The following is a 14,740-nucleotide window of genomic DNA, read 5'->3' on the forward strand; positions in this document are numbered from 1 at the left end:
AGATGAGAACCAACTGACAGAGATCATGATTATATAACTCTTAGCTGGTATTTTTCAACAGTCTTCAGAAGTTCAGTGCATGTCTCTAGAACAGAGAGAAAAACCTTGAAATATAAATTTTATTAAAATGATTTTAAGAACCACAAATAAATATGAACGAGTGAAAAGTAAAAAAAAAAAAAAAAAAAAAAAAGCATTGATTTTGTTTTATTCTTTGCAAGTTAGAGTTAGATTGTGTGGTATTCTGTCAGAATAGTTCTAAAATTCCTACATAATAAAGACTAGAAATTGTTCATTTCTACCACCTTTCCAGTCATAGCTGGTTATCAAAGTATTCCTGTCCTCTGTTGTCAATTCCAGCTTATAGCAACCATCTGTTATTGTTTTTAAGTGCCATTGAGTTGGTTCTGACTCATAGCAACCTTGTATAGTTTCTAGGTTTCTGAGGAACAGCTGGTAAGTTTGAACTGCCAACTCTGCAGTTCAAACCAACCTTGCGATCCAGTAATTACCCTACAGCACCACATAGGACAAGGTAGAACTGTCCCAACGGCTGTAAATCTTTACAGAAGCAGACTGCTTCATCTTTTTCTTCCTGATGAGCTGGCAGGTTTGAAGTGCCCCTATTATTTAATAGTCAAGTGCTAACAACTGCTTCACCAGGAGTCTTTTGTTTTCCAAGTTGTTATGAAGTGCTATTGTGTTGGTGTCAACTCATAACAACCCTGTGTAGAGTTTCTGAGGAGTGGCTGGTGGGTTTGAACCACTGACCTTGTGGTTAGCAATCCAGTGTTTTTCCTGTCACATCAGACCAGGACTCCAAAGTAGATACTTAAAATTTGAAATGACCTAACTTATTCTATTTGGCACCATGTCTCTTTCACATGTTGATAGTTTAAAAATAAAACTGCATGCAAATTATTGTTTTCAAGAATCTAATGTACAAGAAGATGACATTTATGATGATCCTCAAGAAGCTGAAGTTATCCAGTCTTTGTTGGATGTTGTGGATGAGGAGGCCCAGAATCTTTTAAATAAACATACTGTAGCAGGAGATGCCTGTGTTCCAGGTAGGTGTGCCACAGCAGCTAAGGTGGTAAACTAAGGAGTACCAAGCTATCTCTAGGGGGGATTTTCGAGTAAATATAAAATATGTTAGAGGTTTCTTCTGTTTTTGGTTGAACCACCAACCTTGCAGTTCAAATGACTTTGCAATCTGATGCATCAGCCCACAGCACCAAACAAGGACTCCTTGGTTGGTGGGTAATAAATAGAGGATCTCCTGTCTTTTGATTTTCCACAAAATAGTTACGACTAGGGTACCTTATTAATGAGATTGCAAAATGTAATATCATGGCTGTACGTTTAAGATTTCTTGCCCAATCATTTTCCCCAAGTTGATCATAAGCCATTCTTGAGGTATTCTGATTTTAGTATATACAGGAATCTGATACTTATGGCATTTGTTTCTAGTTTTTGCAGTTAGAACACTGCAACTATTGGTAGATGTTTATCCACTCACTGCCTTCTTTTACAGACAAGTGAAGAAAATTTTCTACTGCCTCAAAAGTTTAGTGACTTACCATGGGCATTCTTATTTCTTTCACAGATATTTTGAAGACCAATGGGAAATTATCAGAGGAGAGAGCAGAGGATACAGACTGTGATGGTTCACCTTTACCTGAGGATTTTTCTGAGGTAAGGAGAATACCTGCATAAACAGTCTAGGATGCTACACCTCATGGAATTATATGTTTTTATCTAGAAATTGAAATAATTGGAGACTGATGCTTATTTGACTGAAAAATTACATTTATGGGAAAATAGCAGTTCATTTCATTTGTTAAACAGTAAATAATCCATCTTATCCCAGTGAAAGAATCATCCTCAAGTCTCAATTGAGCTGACAAAGAAAAAGCTTGAAATCATGAATAAATTACAAGAGTCAGTCAAAATATATTGCTAGTAGCGTCCCAGTTCACACCGGTTTAGCCCAAGTAAAATGTGTTTAAATATGTCTCTGTGATAAGTGGATGGTTAGAAGCAAGTTTTCTCAGTAGTACTCTTGTCTCCATCTCGTTTAGAATACTTTTTTAAAAGGACACATTTGTGTCATAGGAGGGTGGGGGATGCTCAGGGGATTGATTTGAAATCCAGACTACTATCAACTTTTTAACAAAACTCAAGTGGACTTCTTCCCAAGTCATTGAAGCTTTGCAATAAGTTTATGGGAATGCAGCCTCACATGAAACAACAGTTTTTAGATGAATCAACTGTTTTAAGACTGTTGGGGAAGACCTCAAAGATAAATTCAGGCAGAGAGGTCAGCGCAGATGGTGGTGCCAATTGGTTTTTGAGATTCCAAAGAGGAAATCTTTATAGATTTCCTCAAAGGACACAGGATGACCCTGAAGGCCTATTATGAAGATGTTTGTTAAAATACTAAAAGTAACACTGGTGAGAAAAATGCCAGGAAAGTGGTGCCAGGTAATGTACTTCCATCACGACAATGCACCAGCTCATTCTTCAACGGTTCTAAGGGTTGTCCTGTGAGAGCTTCTTTGAGAAATCTTCCTCTATCTACCCTCCAAACCTCAACTTTGCCCCTTCAGGCTTCTTTGTTCCCCAAACTCAACATTGAAAAGCAGCATATCTTGAGTACCTCAAGGATGCCAGAATAGCCATTTTGTCATGGTATAAAATTGAAGAACATAGAATTCACCAGGGAAGGGTTAGATTAGAGAGATTGAAACACTGCCTTCAGAATTATATCGACCTAGATGGAGGAAGAAAGTGTCGAGAAACATTAATAAAGGTGTCTCTGTAGAATAAGCACTGGACTGCAAACCACAAGGTCCATGGCTTAAGCCCACCAGCTGCTCCACAGGTAAAAGATGAAGCATTCTGATCCCACAAAAAATTGGAAAATCTCAGGAACCCTGTAACTGGGTCACTATGAATCAGAACTGACTCAGCGGTGCATAATGATATATTTTTTTTTAGCAATACTTTTTGACTTACCCTTGTGTAGTATAGATTCTCAATTGTACTGTGCTATGATAAAATTTTATAGCAGAAACTTGTATTTGTAAACATTATTTTGAGTATGAAGAAATTGCATCTTCACTGTTAAAAACAAAATACTTTTAAGCTAATTGTATATTCCTTTTTCTACCTAGTCTCCATCTTCATCTGAAATGACTGTTACTAAAAGCTTGCTTTATACCATTATGAATATTTGTGTACACATATAATTTTGTTTGAATATAAATTTGGACATATAGTTACAAATTTGCTTTTAATCAGTGCCCTCTTTTTAATTTTTTAATTTTCTTGTTGAAGAAAGTTAAATTTTGAGGAAGTATAGAAAACATTTTTGTTTGGCTCTTTCTTACCTTTTTATATAAATATTCTATATATAAAAAGTTGGAGTCCTGGTGTGGTGCTGTGGGCTAATGTGTCAGACTGCCAAGTTGTTTGAACTACAAAGTCAGGGGTTCAAGCTCACCAGCTCCTCCTTGGATACTCTATACAGGGTCACTATGGGTCAGAATCAACTCAAAGGCACTTAACGACAACAACATAAGAAATTGAGAGCAAGATGATTGTAAGAGTGAATAAGGAGAACCAGTTTAAAACAAAACAAGCCACTTTGGGCAAAGACAATGCCTCAGCCCATTTGGAATGTATTAATTAAATGTTATATGTGGTTTTGTGATATGAAGATAAAAAACTATTAAAACAGAAAATGATTCATGGGGGGAGAATTGAACATTATGAGATTATGAGAGTATTTAATTCTTGTTACAAGGAGCTGATTTGGTTTTAACGTTTCTTTATTGTAGTCCTCCAAAATAAATGGCTGTGAAGAATATTGTGAAGAAAAAGTACTAAGTGAAAAGTAAGAGAATATTTTTTTAAGTGTCTATAGCATTTTTTAGATTTTTTTCCATGTAGATGATGAGTTAAAAATCAATTTTTTCCCTTTTAAATGAGAATATTTTTCTTAATTGTGGAAATATGGTTGAACTTGAAGAATATTTTAAAACTTTTGTTACAAGTAGTTTGTTGTTATGTGTTAAGAGGTGTTTGTCAGATTATGGCCCCCCAAAGCAATACTCTGTCCACCTTGGGGAAAATGCACAGAAGTAAGGTCTAAACAATAACCAGATTCTAAGTGATTGATAGCGATAGGAGCTCTGGTAGCGTAGTGGTTACGAATCGGGCTGCGAACCTTAAGGTCAGCGGTTCGAAACTACCAGCCGCTCCGCGGGAGAAAGATGAGGCTTTCTACTCCCGTAAGGATTTACACCCTCGGAAACCCTGTACAGGGTCGCTATGGGTCGGACCCAACTCGACGGCACTTAACAACAACAACAACAACAAGTGATTGATTGGTCTTTTTCTTGTAGGCAAATTGAGAGTAAACTTAGATATGCGGTTACATATTATTAATGTAGAAATGCATAGTTACATGCATAACAAACTTGCAGTCATCCTAATAAGAAGGCGTCAGCAAACAGGTGGCCCTATACATTCTTTGGGGAGGGACATGGGAAGATGAGGAGAAAATCAGTGTAACCTCTTGAGGTGGTTAATTGAAAACAAAAAATATGTGATTTTTATATTAATTCTTGAGTGTCTTTTTTTCCATAGTTAAGACTTCTGAAATCAGGAGTCATTGTATGATTTAAAAGTATTTTTGTTATGTAAAATAAGGTGTTTCTTAAGTAAAAATAATAGTGTGTCATAGAACAATGGGGACCTTAGATTAAAAGAAAGATTTTTTTTTTTTTTTTTTTTTAGTTTTTATTGTGAATTAAGTGGTAAGTTTACATGGTGGAACATCAGTTTTACACTAATTTCATTGCAATGGTTACAATCTCCACTGTGCATCATCATTCAACAGTATTTGCTTCTGTTCCCTCTGGAGTTTTTTTGTTGTTGTTGTTGTTGTTTTATTTTGGGAGGGGGTGTCCACAAAATCACTCAGGAATATATAATCATTTAAACAACCAAAGGACACATTCTGCAAGCCTGTCCCCTGGCCACCAGTACCGGGCTACCAGCACACAACCTTTCTTTTTCCCTTGAGTCTAGAGTCCTCAGCTGTTCTCCCTTTCCATGTTCTTATCTCTGGTGTCGCTGCTTCTTTGAATAGGGTCCCACATTCTGCTCATGTTCTGCTCCTTTGAGGGTCCTAGGTTTCTCTGTTCCTAGACTATAAGGTTAACTACTCCCCGCTTTTTGTTAAAAACTTTTACCTATACAATTGTGGCAGTTGCAATTAGTCATGATAACAATTACTCACTATTGAATCATAAGAGTCTTATTCCCATCTCCTTTCACCAGACCCGTGTAGACAAGATGAAAACTATCCAGTGGGGATTCTACCTTCCCCCACACACTCTGAAACTAAACTCCCTCTTGAAAACTTGTGACTACTTCATGCCTTTATAGCCCCTCCCATTTAGGTAGCCAGTGTATAAGTTTCCCATCCCTATCAACCCTATATACAGAGTGGATAGGATTGATTTTATATGTGAGGACTCCTTCCTTCTCAGTTGGTATTTCGAGCTATTACATCTATAAGTATAGGTCAGGTTCATCAAATTGTAGCAATTTAACTTGTTTCCTTTATCAAAAAAAAAGAGTTTTTTTCCTTTTATTTTCCTCTGGTTGAGTTTTGATCACCAAGCAATCAAAGCCAGGTGAAATGTAAACTGTCTACAAGTTTGGGTGTTCTTGTGCGTCTTCCCTCACTTCACATCATCTGGACACTAAGCTCTCAACTCTAGCCCTCTGTGGTTATTTCCTTGTCCATGGGTTCAGGAGTTCACAGGTCTGACCACACTTCAGACCAACCAACCCCTCCTTTTCTCTCTCTCATCTCCAGGTTGACCAGAGTCTATGGAATGTGGTTGAACTCAGCCCTTATCTTTATTGCAGCTTTTCCCCCTCTTCCGCTCACCAGGAGGTCAACATGATCATCAGCAAGCTTATATGCCAGCTTATATGCCTGCTCATGTGTTCCCTTTAAGTTTCAGTCTTGAAGGGGAATTTGTCCTGAAGGGGCTTGATTGCTTGCCTTGATTGCTCCCCAGCAAACAACTTGCTTGTTCTTGTAGTAGCCAGTCAGACTACCATTTTTGTTTTGGATTTTTTTCCTGCTGGTCTTTCTTTCAAGAAGTATCTTATGTTCCTCTGGCTATTCCAGGTTGGTCTGCTCTTTTCAAGTAGGCATATCTCACCTCAGAGGGTTCTGGATGGGACTCAGGATTCCACCTTAGATCCTATAGACTGAATACAAAGACTCTGCAGAAAGGCTTATTTCATTGGGCAAATTCTAGAACCCCTTCTAGGTATTCCAGTCAGTTATAGGCTGAAGATGGGCCTATAAGCTTTCTGTAATCATGTTTCCCTATACTCCTTTCTGTCCCACTCAAGTGTCTGTTTTGCAGTACTAGGTAAAGGAAACCAATATTCATAAGACAGTTAAATATCATAACATTCTTTCCCCTCTTTTACCCATTCAGTCTATGCCTCATTCCATGTACCACAGAACCCTGTTGTTCCAAGGTTGAGCATATATCCCTATTTACCTCTGTTCCATTTAGCCCATAAAACCTGCCTCTGTGTTCCCCTGTCTACCTTGTTCTTCCATCCTCATCCCATTAAAAGAAAGATCTTTTGACCTAGAAATTTTATGAAATAGTGTAAAATTGGGCATTTTGAATCTGACAGTCATATAGTTTACTATGTCAGGAACGACAAATTCAAGAGGAATGACATAGCATTCATCCCCAAAAAGAACATTTTAAGATCTGTCTTGAAAAGTGCAACGCTGTCTGTTATGGGATAATACCCATATGCCTACAAGGCAGATCAGTTAATACCACTAGTACTCAAAGTTATTTGAGTAATTTGAATTAAAAAATTACCACAAATTACTATGGGTAGTCAGTGATGATGAAAATGAGGAATTCTGCCAACTTCTTCAGTCTGAAATTGATCAAACATGCAATCAAGATGTATTGATAATGACTGGTGATAAGAATGTGAAGGTTGTAGAGGGGATTGTAACCATGGCAATGAAATGATATATGATAGAATGAATGTAAAAGTAATGTTCTCCCATGTAAGCTATCACAGCTATCACATCACTCACAATAAAACATTAAAAAAAAAAAAAAAAAGAATGTGAAGGTTGGAAATGAAAGTGAAGGCTCAGCAGTTGGAAAATATGGCCTTGGTGATAGAAATGATGCTAGAGGACACATGATAGAATTTTGCAAGACCAATGACTTCTTCATTGCAAGCACCTATTTTGTAATAGGTAAATGGTGATTATACACATGAACCTCATCAGATGGAATACACAGATATCAAATTGACTACATCCGTGGGAAGAGATGGTGGAAAAACTCAGTATCATCCAAAACAAGGCAAGAAAATGACTGTGGCACAGACCACAAGATATTCATATGCAAATTCAGGCTAAAGCTAGAGAACATGAAAACAAGTTCATGAGAACCCAAATATTATCTTGAACCATACCCACCTGAAATTAGAGATTATCTCAAGAACAGATATGATACGTTAGACACTAATAGCCAAAAGAGCAGTGGCGTTATTAAATAACATTTAAGAACATCATACAGGAAGAAAGCAGAAGGTCATTAAAATTACAGAAAATACCAAAATGAACTTCAGTAAAAGCTCTGAAATTTGGTTTCCATTACAGACATGCTAAAGCAAATGAAAGAAATGAAGAAGTCAAAGAGCTTAACAGAAAATGTTAAGGGCAACTCAAGAAGACAAACTCAAGTATTATAATGAAACAGGCAAGGACCTGGAATTAGAAAATCAAAAGGGAAGAACATGCTTAACATTTCTCAAGCTAAAAAAAAAAAAAACTGAAGGAAAAATTCAAGCCTCAACTTGGAATATTGAAGGATTTTATGGGCAAAATATTGAATGATGCAGAAAGCATCAAAAGAAAATGGAAGGAACACACACAGTCACTGTACCAAAAAGAAATGGCCTACTTTCAACCATTTCAAGAGATAATATGTGATCAAGAACTGATGGTACTGAAGGTAGACGTACAAGCTGCACTGCAGGCATTGGTGAAAAACAAGGCTCTAGGAATTGACAAAATACAAATTGAAATCTTTCAACAAACTAATGCAGTTACTGGAGGCACTCACTCATCTATGCCAAGAAATTGGGAAGACAGCTAGCTACCTGGCCAATTGACTGGAAGAGATCCATATTTGTGCCCATTCCAAAGAGAGGAGAACCAACATATTGTTCAATGTGTAAATCATTGAACAATATCACATGCAAGAAAATTTTTGCTATAGACAATTTAAAAATAGTTGAAACAGTACAGCAACAGGGAACTTCCAGAAACTAAAACTGGATTCAAAATAGTATATGTTACTAGGTATATATCATTGCTGGTATCAGATGAATTTTAGATAAAAGCAGAGAATACCAGAAAAACGTTTACTTGTGCTTTATCGACTATGCAGAGGGATTCTGATCGTGTGAATCATGACAAGCTATATCTAACATTCAGAAGAATAAGTATTCCAAAATATTTCATTGTGCTCATGAAGAACCTGTACATAGACCAAGAGGCAGTCGTTCAAACAGAATAAGGAAATACTGAATGGTTCAAATCAGGAAAGTTGTATACCAGGGTTGTGTATCCTTTCACCATACTTATTCATTTGTATGCTATGCAAATAATCCAAGAAACTATTATATGAAGAAAAACACTGCATCAGGATTGGAGAACACTCATTAACAACCTGAACTGTAAAGATGATACAAGCTGCTTGCTGTAAATAAAGAGGACTTAAAATACTTACAGATGAAAATAAAAGATGACAGCCTGAACCAATAAATGGCATCATAATAATGGCACGGTAGAGGATAAGCACTGCACTGCACTGCTAATCACAAGACCAATAGTTCAAACCCACCAACCACTCCTCTAAAACCCTTACTGAACTCTATGAGTTGGAACCGACTCTACAGCACTAAACAACAATAACAAATGGAGAAATGATTGAAGTTGTCAAAGATGTCATTTTGCTTGGATCTGCAATCAGCACTCATGAAAGTAGCTGTCAAAAAATCAAAAGATGTATTAGGCACATCTGCTGCATATGACCTCATTAAAGTATTCAAGAGCAAAAATATCATGACCCAAGCCATGGTATTTTCAATAGCCTCATGTTCATGTGAAGGTTGGACAATAACTAAGGAAGATCATAGAAGAACTGATGCATTTGAGTCATGACGTTGGCAAAGTATACTAAAGTACCATGGGCTGCCAAAATAACAAACCAATCTGTGTTGAAAGAAGTACAGCCAGAATGCTCATTAGAAGTCAGAATGGTGAGACTTCATTTCTTATGCTTGGATGTACTGTGGTATTTTCAATATCCTCATATGCATGTGAAAGCTGGACAGTGAATAAGGAAGACAGTAGAAAAATTGATGTTTTTTTGTTATGGTGTTGGAGGAGAATATTGAAAGTGTCATGGGCTGTCAAAAGAACCAATAGATCTGTTTTGGAAGAAGTGGAGCCAGAGTGCTCCTTGAAGGCCAAGATGGACAAACTTTGTCACTCATACTTTGGACCAGTCTCTGGAGAAGGATATCATGTTTGGTAAGGTGGAGGGTCAGAGAAAAAGAACAAGACCTCCAATGAGCTGTATTGGCCAAGTGGCAGCATTGATGGACTCAAGTGTGGCAACAGTAGTGAGGTTGGCCCAGGATCGGGCAGTGTTTCGTTGTGCTGTGCATAAGGTCACTATGAGTCAGTACTAACTTGATGGTACCTAACAACAACAGTCCCTTGAAAAGGACATCATGCATAGTAAAGTGGGCTATTACTGAAAAAATGGAAGAACCCCTATCCAACCAACCAGTGAGCTGGATGATACTGTGACAGCAGCAATGAACTGAAGCTTAACAACATTTGTGGGAATGGCACAGGACTGGGCATTGTTTCATTCTGTTATACATAGGGTCACTGTGTATTGGAAGCAATTCAGCAGCACCTAACAACAACAATAGCAATTTTATATCTATGAATTGGTGTTACTCCCGCATGTGTCCAAAGACAATTCTATTAGAATTTATAGTAGCAAGAGATCATAATAGAGACAAAATTAGTGTATGTTCATACAGTAAAATACTGGCAGTTCATACAGTTAAATACTAGGCAGTTATATCCAACAATTTTGTTGTTGTGGTGCTGTGGGTTAATGCGCCAGACTGCAAAGCCGTTTGAACTGCAAGGTCGGTGGTTCAAGGTCACCTGCTGCTCCTTGGAAACCCTCTACAGGGTCGCTATGGGTCGGAATCAACTCGACGGCACTTGACAACAACAACATACCCAAAAAAGAGAGAGAAATAGAGAACTGAATACCTGATGTAAGAATCTCCAAAATATATCGTTGTAGACAAGATACAAGATACACTTACTAGAAGATATAATCAATTTTGTGTATGCAGGGCTTGTAAACTGAATGTTCATTGTGACCCACAAATAGTTAAATTTGGGGGAAATATCCACCATAAAAGCAACATAATTGCTGCACTATTATTGAATTTTGGGGAGTATTGGTGTATATCCTACTTTAATGGTATCTACTAAAGGCTTTCGATTGTGTGGATCATGACAAGCTATGGACAACATTACGAAATATGAGTATTCCTGAACACTTAATTGTGTTCATGAGGAATCTGTCCATGGACCAAGAGGCGGTTGTTCAAACAGAACATGGGAACACTGAATGGTTTAAAATTAAGAAAGGTGTGCGACAGGGTTGCATTCTTTCACTAAAATTATTCAACCTGTATGCTGAGCAAATAATCTGAGAAGCTGAGTTATATGAAGAAAAAGATGGCATCAAAATTTGAGGAAGACTCATTAACAACCTGCAATATGTGGATGATACAATCTTGTTTGCTGAAAGTGAAGAGGACTTAAAATACTTAACTGATGTAGATCAAAGGGCACAGCCTTCGGTATGGATTGCATCTCAATATAAAGAAAACAAAAATCCTCACCACTGGACCAATAAGTAACGTTCTTACCAATGGAGAAAAGATTGACGTTGTCAAGGACTTCATTCTTCTTGGATCAACTATCAACACTCATGGAAGCAGCAGTCAAGAAATAAAATGATTTCATAAGCAAATCTGCTGACAAGACCTTTTTAAAGTGTTGAAGAGCAAAGATGTCAGCTTGAGGACTAAGGTGCGCCTGACCCAAGCCAGGGTATTTTTCAGTAACCTCATATGCATTTGAAAGCTGGACAGTGAATAAGGAAGACTGTAGAAGAATTGATGTTTTTGAGTTACGGTGTTGGAGGAGAATATTGAAAGTGCCATGGGCTGCCCATGGAACCAACAGATCTGTGTTGGAAGAAGTGCAGCCAGAGTGCTCCTTGGAAGCCAGGATGGCCAAACTTTGTCTTTCATACTTTGGACATATTGTCAGGAGAGACCAATCTCTGGAGAAGGATATCATGTTTGGTAAGGTGGAGGGTCAGAGAAAAAGTGGAAGACCACCAACGAGATGGATTGGCAGAGTGGCAGCATCAATGGGCTCAAGCATGGCAATAATTGTGAGGTTGGCCCAGGATCAGATGGTGTTTTGTTCTGTTGTGCATAGGATTGCTATGAGTTGGTACCGACTCAGTGGCACCTAACAACAACTAATGTCCAAACACAACAATTGTGAGGATGACACAGGACCAGACAGTGTTTCGTTCTATGGGCATTAGGCTTACTGTGTGTCACAACTGACTCGACAACACCTAACAACTACAACTGATGTTATCAGACAGCTGTACTATGCTTTTTTCTCTGGGTATCAGAAAACAAGTAATGTATTCTGGCTTTTACATAATCCTTCATCTCACCTTAACAAGAAGCACTATTCCTTATCTTTTGTATCTTTTCTTGCCATTCACCCTAACAGAGAGATGACCTCTGCTGTGCACTTGAACTGAGTTTCATTATTAAGTGATGTCCAAATACAGGAGTGTCCTTCTGCCCCTTGATTTTAGCAAAAGACTGACGTAGATCAATGATCGCTTGTTTAAATAACTTAGGATACATCCATACACTATTCAACTACTCAAGAGACTCGATGGAGCTCAAGCTATATATAGACTGACACCATTTTAATCAGCCACTATATATATGTTGAAGGGTGGAACCCCTTCAACAAAACCACCACCTTCTCTATCCTCCAAAGTCCTCCTTCAGTCTAAAATTCAACGACGTGGCATCTATGTGGGGATAAATTTAAAACTGTATTAAACTATTCTGATTTAGTTCAGTTTACATTTGCCTATATCTTTTAAGAATTATGGATTGGGCTGGGGTTTGTTTTTTGTTTTTTTAAATCATATAATCTGCTTTAAAAGACTGTACTTACAGAGAAAATTAGTGGATTGGGGCAATTGTATTTAAATTTATCTTTGTGATAAAACTGAAGAAAATAGTACAAATGGGTTTGTTCCTTATAGTTTCATTCAGAGGTCACAAGAAAGGAAAGCTGATGAGGATGAAGTCACATGGGGAAGTGTTGAATTGCCAATAGAGACAACAAACCATGAAGATTCTAATAAAGGCAAGAATTTTATTACCAGTGTTTTCATCAAAAGCAATGGTTTGGAAATGGGAGGGAAAAAATTAGTTCACTATATGTGTTTTGTTTGTTCTAATTAATTTTCTGTGTGGCGCTGTGGGTTAATGTGCCTGACTGCAAAGCCATTTGAACTGTAAGGTCCGCGGTTCAAGCTCACCTGTGGGTTCTTGGAAACCTTATACAGGGTCACTATGGGTTAGAAATGATTTGACAGCACTTAACAACAACATTTTAGTAAAAATAGATGAGATAAGCAAATACTCAGTTCTCTTATAAGCTAAATGAATTCTGGAAACTTTTTTTTTTTTCTCTCTCTCTCTCTTGTTAGATCCTCCTTTTCTGACAAATGAAGAACTTGCTGCCCTCCCCATCATCAAAGTGCTTCCTTCGGGTCAATACACTGGTGCCAGGTTGAAATCAGTTATTCGAATGTTGCGGGGCTTACTAGATCAAGGAATTCCTTCTAAGGAGCTAGAGGTAAGTAGTGTTTGGCAGTGATTATTTGCTAACATCTATTCAATGATTTGTAAAGAAAGTGTACCTCTACTAGCCTCAAGGTTAGTAGAAATTATAAAATTTTTGACAATGTCTGTAACCTTTCCAATTCTACTTGTAGTTAACGTATTTCCAACTATGAAAGCTCATCTTATCATATATAGTAATAAATTAATTTTTCTAATTGGAATCCTAATATTTATTTAAAGGGAAGTCTTAAATTACATAGAACTTGAAGGTTAGTTTCTCTACCTCATATGTAGAAATAAAGAATTAAAAAATAAAATTAAATTCAAAACCTTAAGTTTCATCAATTAATTATGCACTATAGATATGGCTAATCATTAACAGTAATTTCACATTTGAATTGTTGAATGAAAAACTGATGTGCTCTGTAAACCTTCACTCAATTCACAATAAAAATTTTGAAAAAAATCAACAAGAAAACAGCAGTTTCTAATTTAACACATATACAAAGCAGCAATGGTATACAATTCTTGCTCCTTTGGTCTTACTTATAGTTCCATACTTGCCACTAGGCAAAACAGAAACACAAGCAGCACTGTGGTTTATGAATCTGCCTTGCTTCCCTCCCTCAAACCCTTTGCTTGCTAGCCCACTTCTTGAGCTTTTTATAGCCACTGAGAGGGAGCAAACTAGCTCTTGTTGTTGTTGTAGATATATATGCACGATACACACAGGCCATCCCAGATTCCTAAATAACCAGGAGGCCATTAGAAAACGGGATCAATGACTGATGCTGATTCCTCCATGAACCTTCTGACCAGAACCTGTACACATTCTCAGGGCATTAGCATGTGGAAAGTAGCTTCTATTAGAAAACAGAAGCAGACAGCATACCAGAACAAATGGGAATCCATTTTTTACTTGCTCCCACCTATTCTGATAGTGTAGTTGGAGGAGAATACTAAAAGTGCCATGGACTGCCAAAAGAACCAATAGATCTGTTTTGGAAGAAGTGCAGCCAGAGTGCTCCTTGGAGGCCAGGATGGCTAAGCTTCGTCTCTCATACTTTGGACATATTGTGAGGAGGGAACAGTCGCTGGAAAAGGATGTAATGCTGGGTAAGATGGAGAGTCAGAGAAAAAAAGGAAGACCCCCAACGAGATGGATCAGCCAGGTGACATCATTGATGGCATCAAGTGTGGCAATGGTAGTGAGGTTGGCCCAGGATCGGACATTGTTTCATTCTGCAGTGCATGGGGTTGCTATGAGTCGGTTCTGACTCAATGGCACCTGACAACAACAACAACAACAGTGGTTACTAGTCATTCTCCTAACCTCAAGGTCAGCAATTCAAAACTGCCAGCTGTTCCACAGGAGAAAGATGAAGCTTTCTGCTCCCATAAAGATTTACAGCCTAGGAAACCCTGTGTTTCGGAACCAACTCCAAGGCACATAACCACCATCACTACACAAAAAGGTTGTACAGTTGGAAATAACAACTCTTCTACATGTACCCTGGATGAGGGACTCAAAAGCCTCTTTATGCAAGGATCCCCTGGCCAGGTAGCCTTTGTTGTTGATGTTATTTTGGGT

General features: G+C 37.8%; 1 protein-coding gene across 1 annotated transcript in view; it reads left to right on the top strand.

Annotated features, from left to right (window-relative positions):
• Positions 1 to 14,740, top strand: part of PTPN13 (protein tyrosine phosphatase, non-receptor type 13 (APO-1/CD95 (Fas)-associated phosphatase)) — a 254,452-nt gene that overhangs the window by 222,714 nt on the left and 16,998 nt on the right. The window contains exons 39-43 of the mRNA XM_006867768.1: positions 895 to 1,070; positions 1,610 to 1,698; positions 3,846 to 3,901; positions 12,564 to 12,667; positions 13,014 to 13,162. Of these exons, the coding sequence (XP_006867830.1) occupies positions 895 to 1,070; positions 1,610 to 1,698; positions 3,846 to 3,901; positions 12,564 to 12,667; positions 13,014 to 13,162 (574 nt within the window). The remainder of the gene's footprint in view (positions 1 to 894; positions 1,071 to 1,609; positions 1,699 to 3,845; positions 3,902 to 12,563; positions 12,668 to 13,013; positions 13,163 to 14,740) is intronic.

This window comes from Chrysochloris asiatica, unplaced genomic scaffold (genome assembly GCF_000296735.1).
Source record: "Chrysochloris asiatica unplaced genomic scaffold, ChrAsi1.0 scaffold00109, whole genome shotgun sequence".
Classification (NCBI taxonomy): domain Eukaryota; kingdom Metazoa; phylum Chordata; class Mammalia; order Afrosoricida; family Chrysochloridae; genus Chrysochloris; species Chrysochloris asiatica.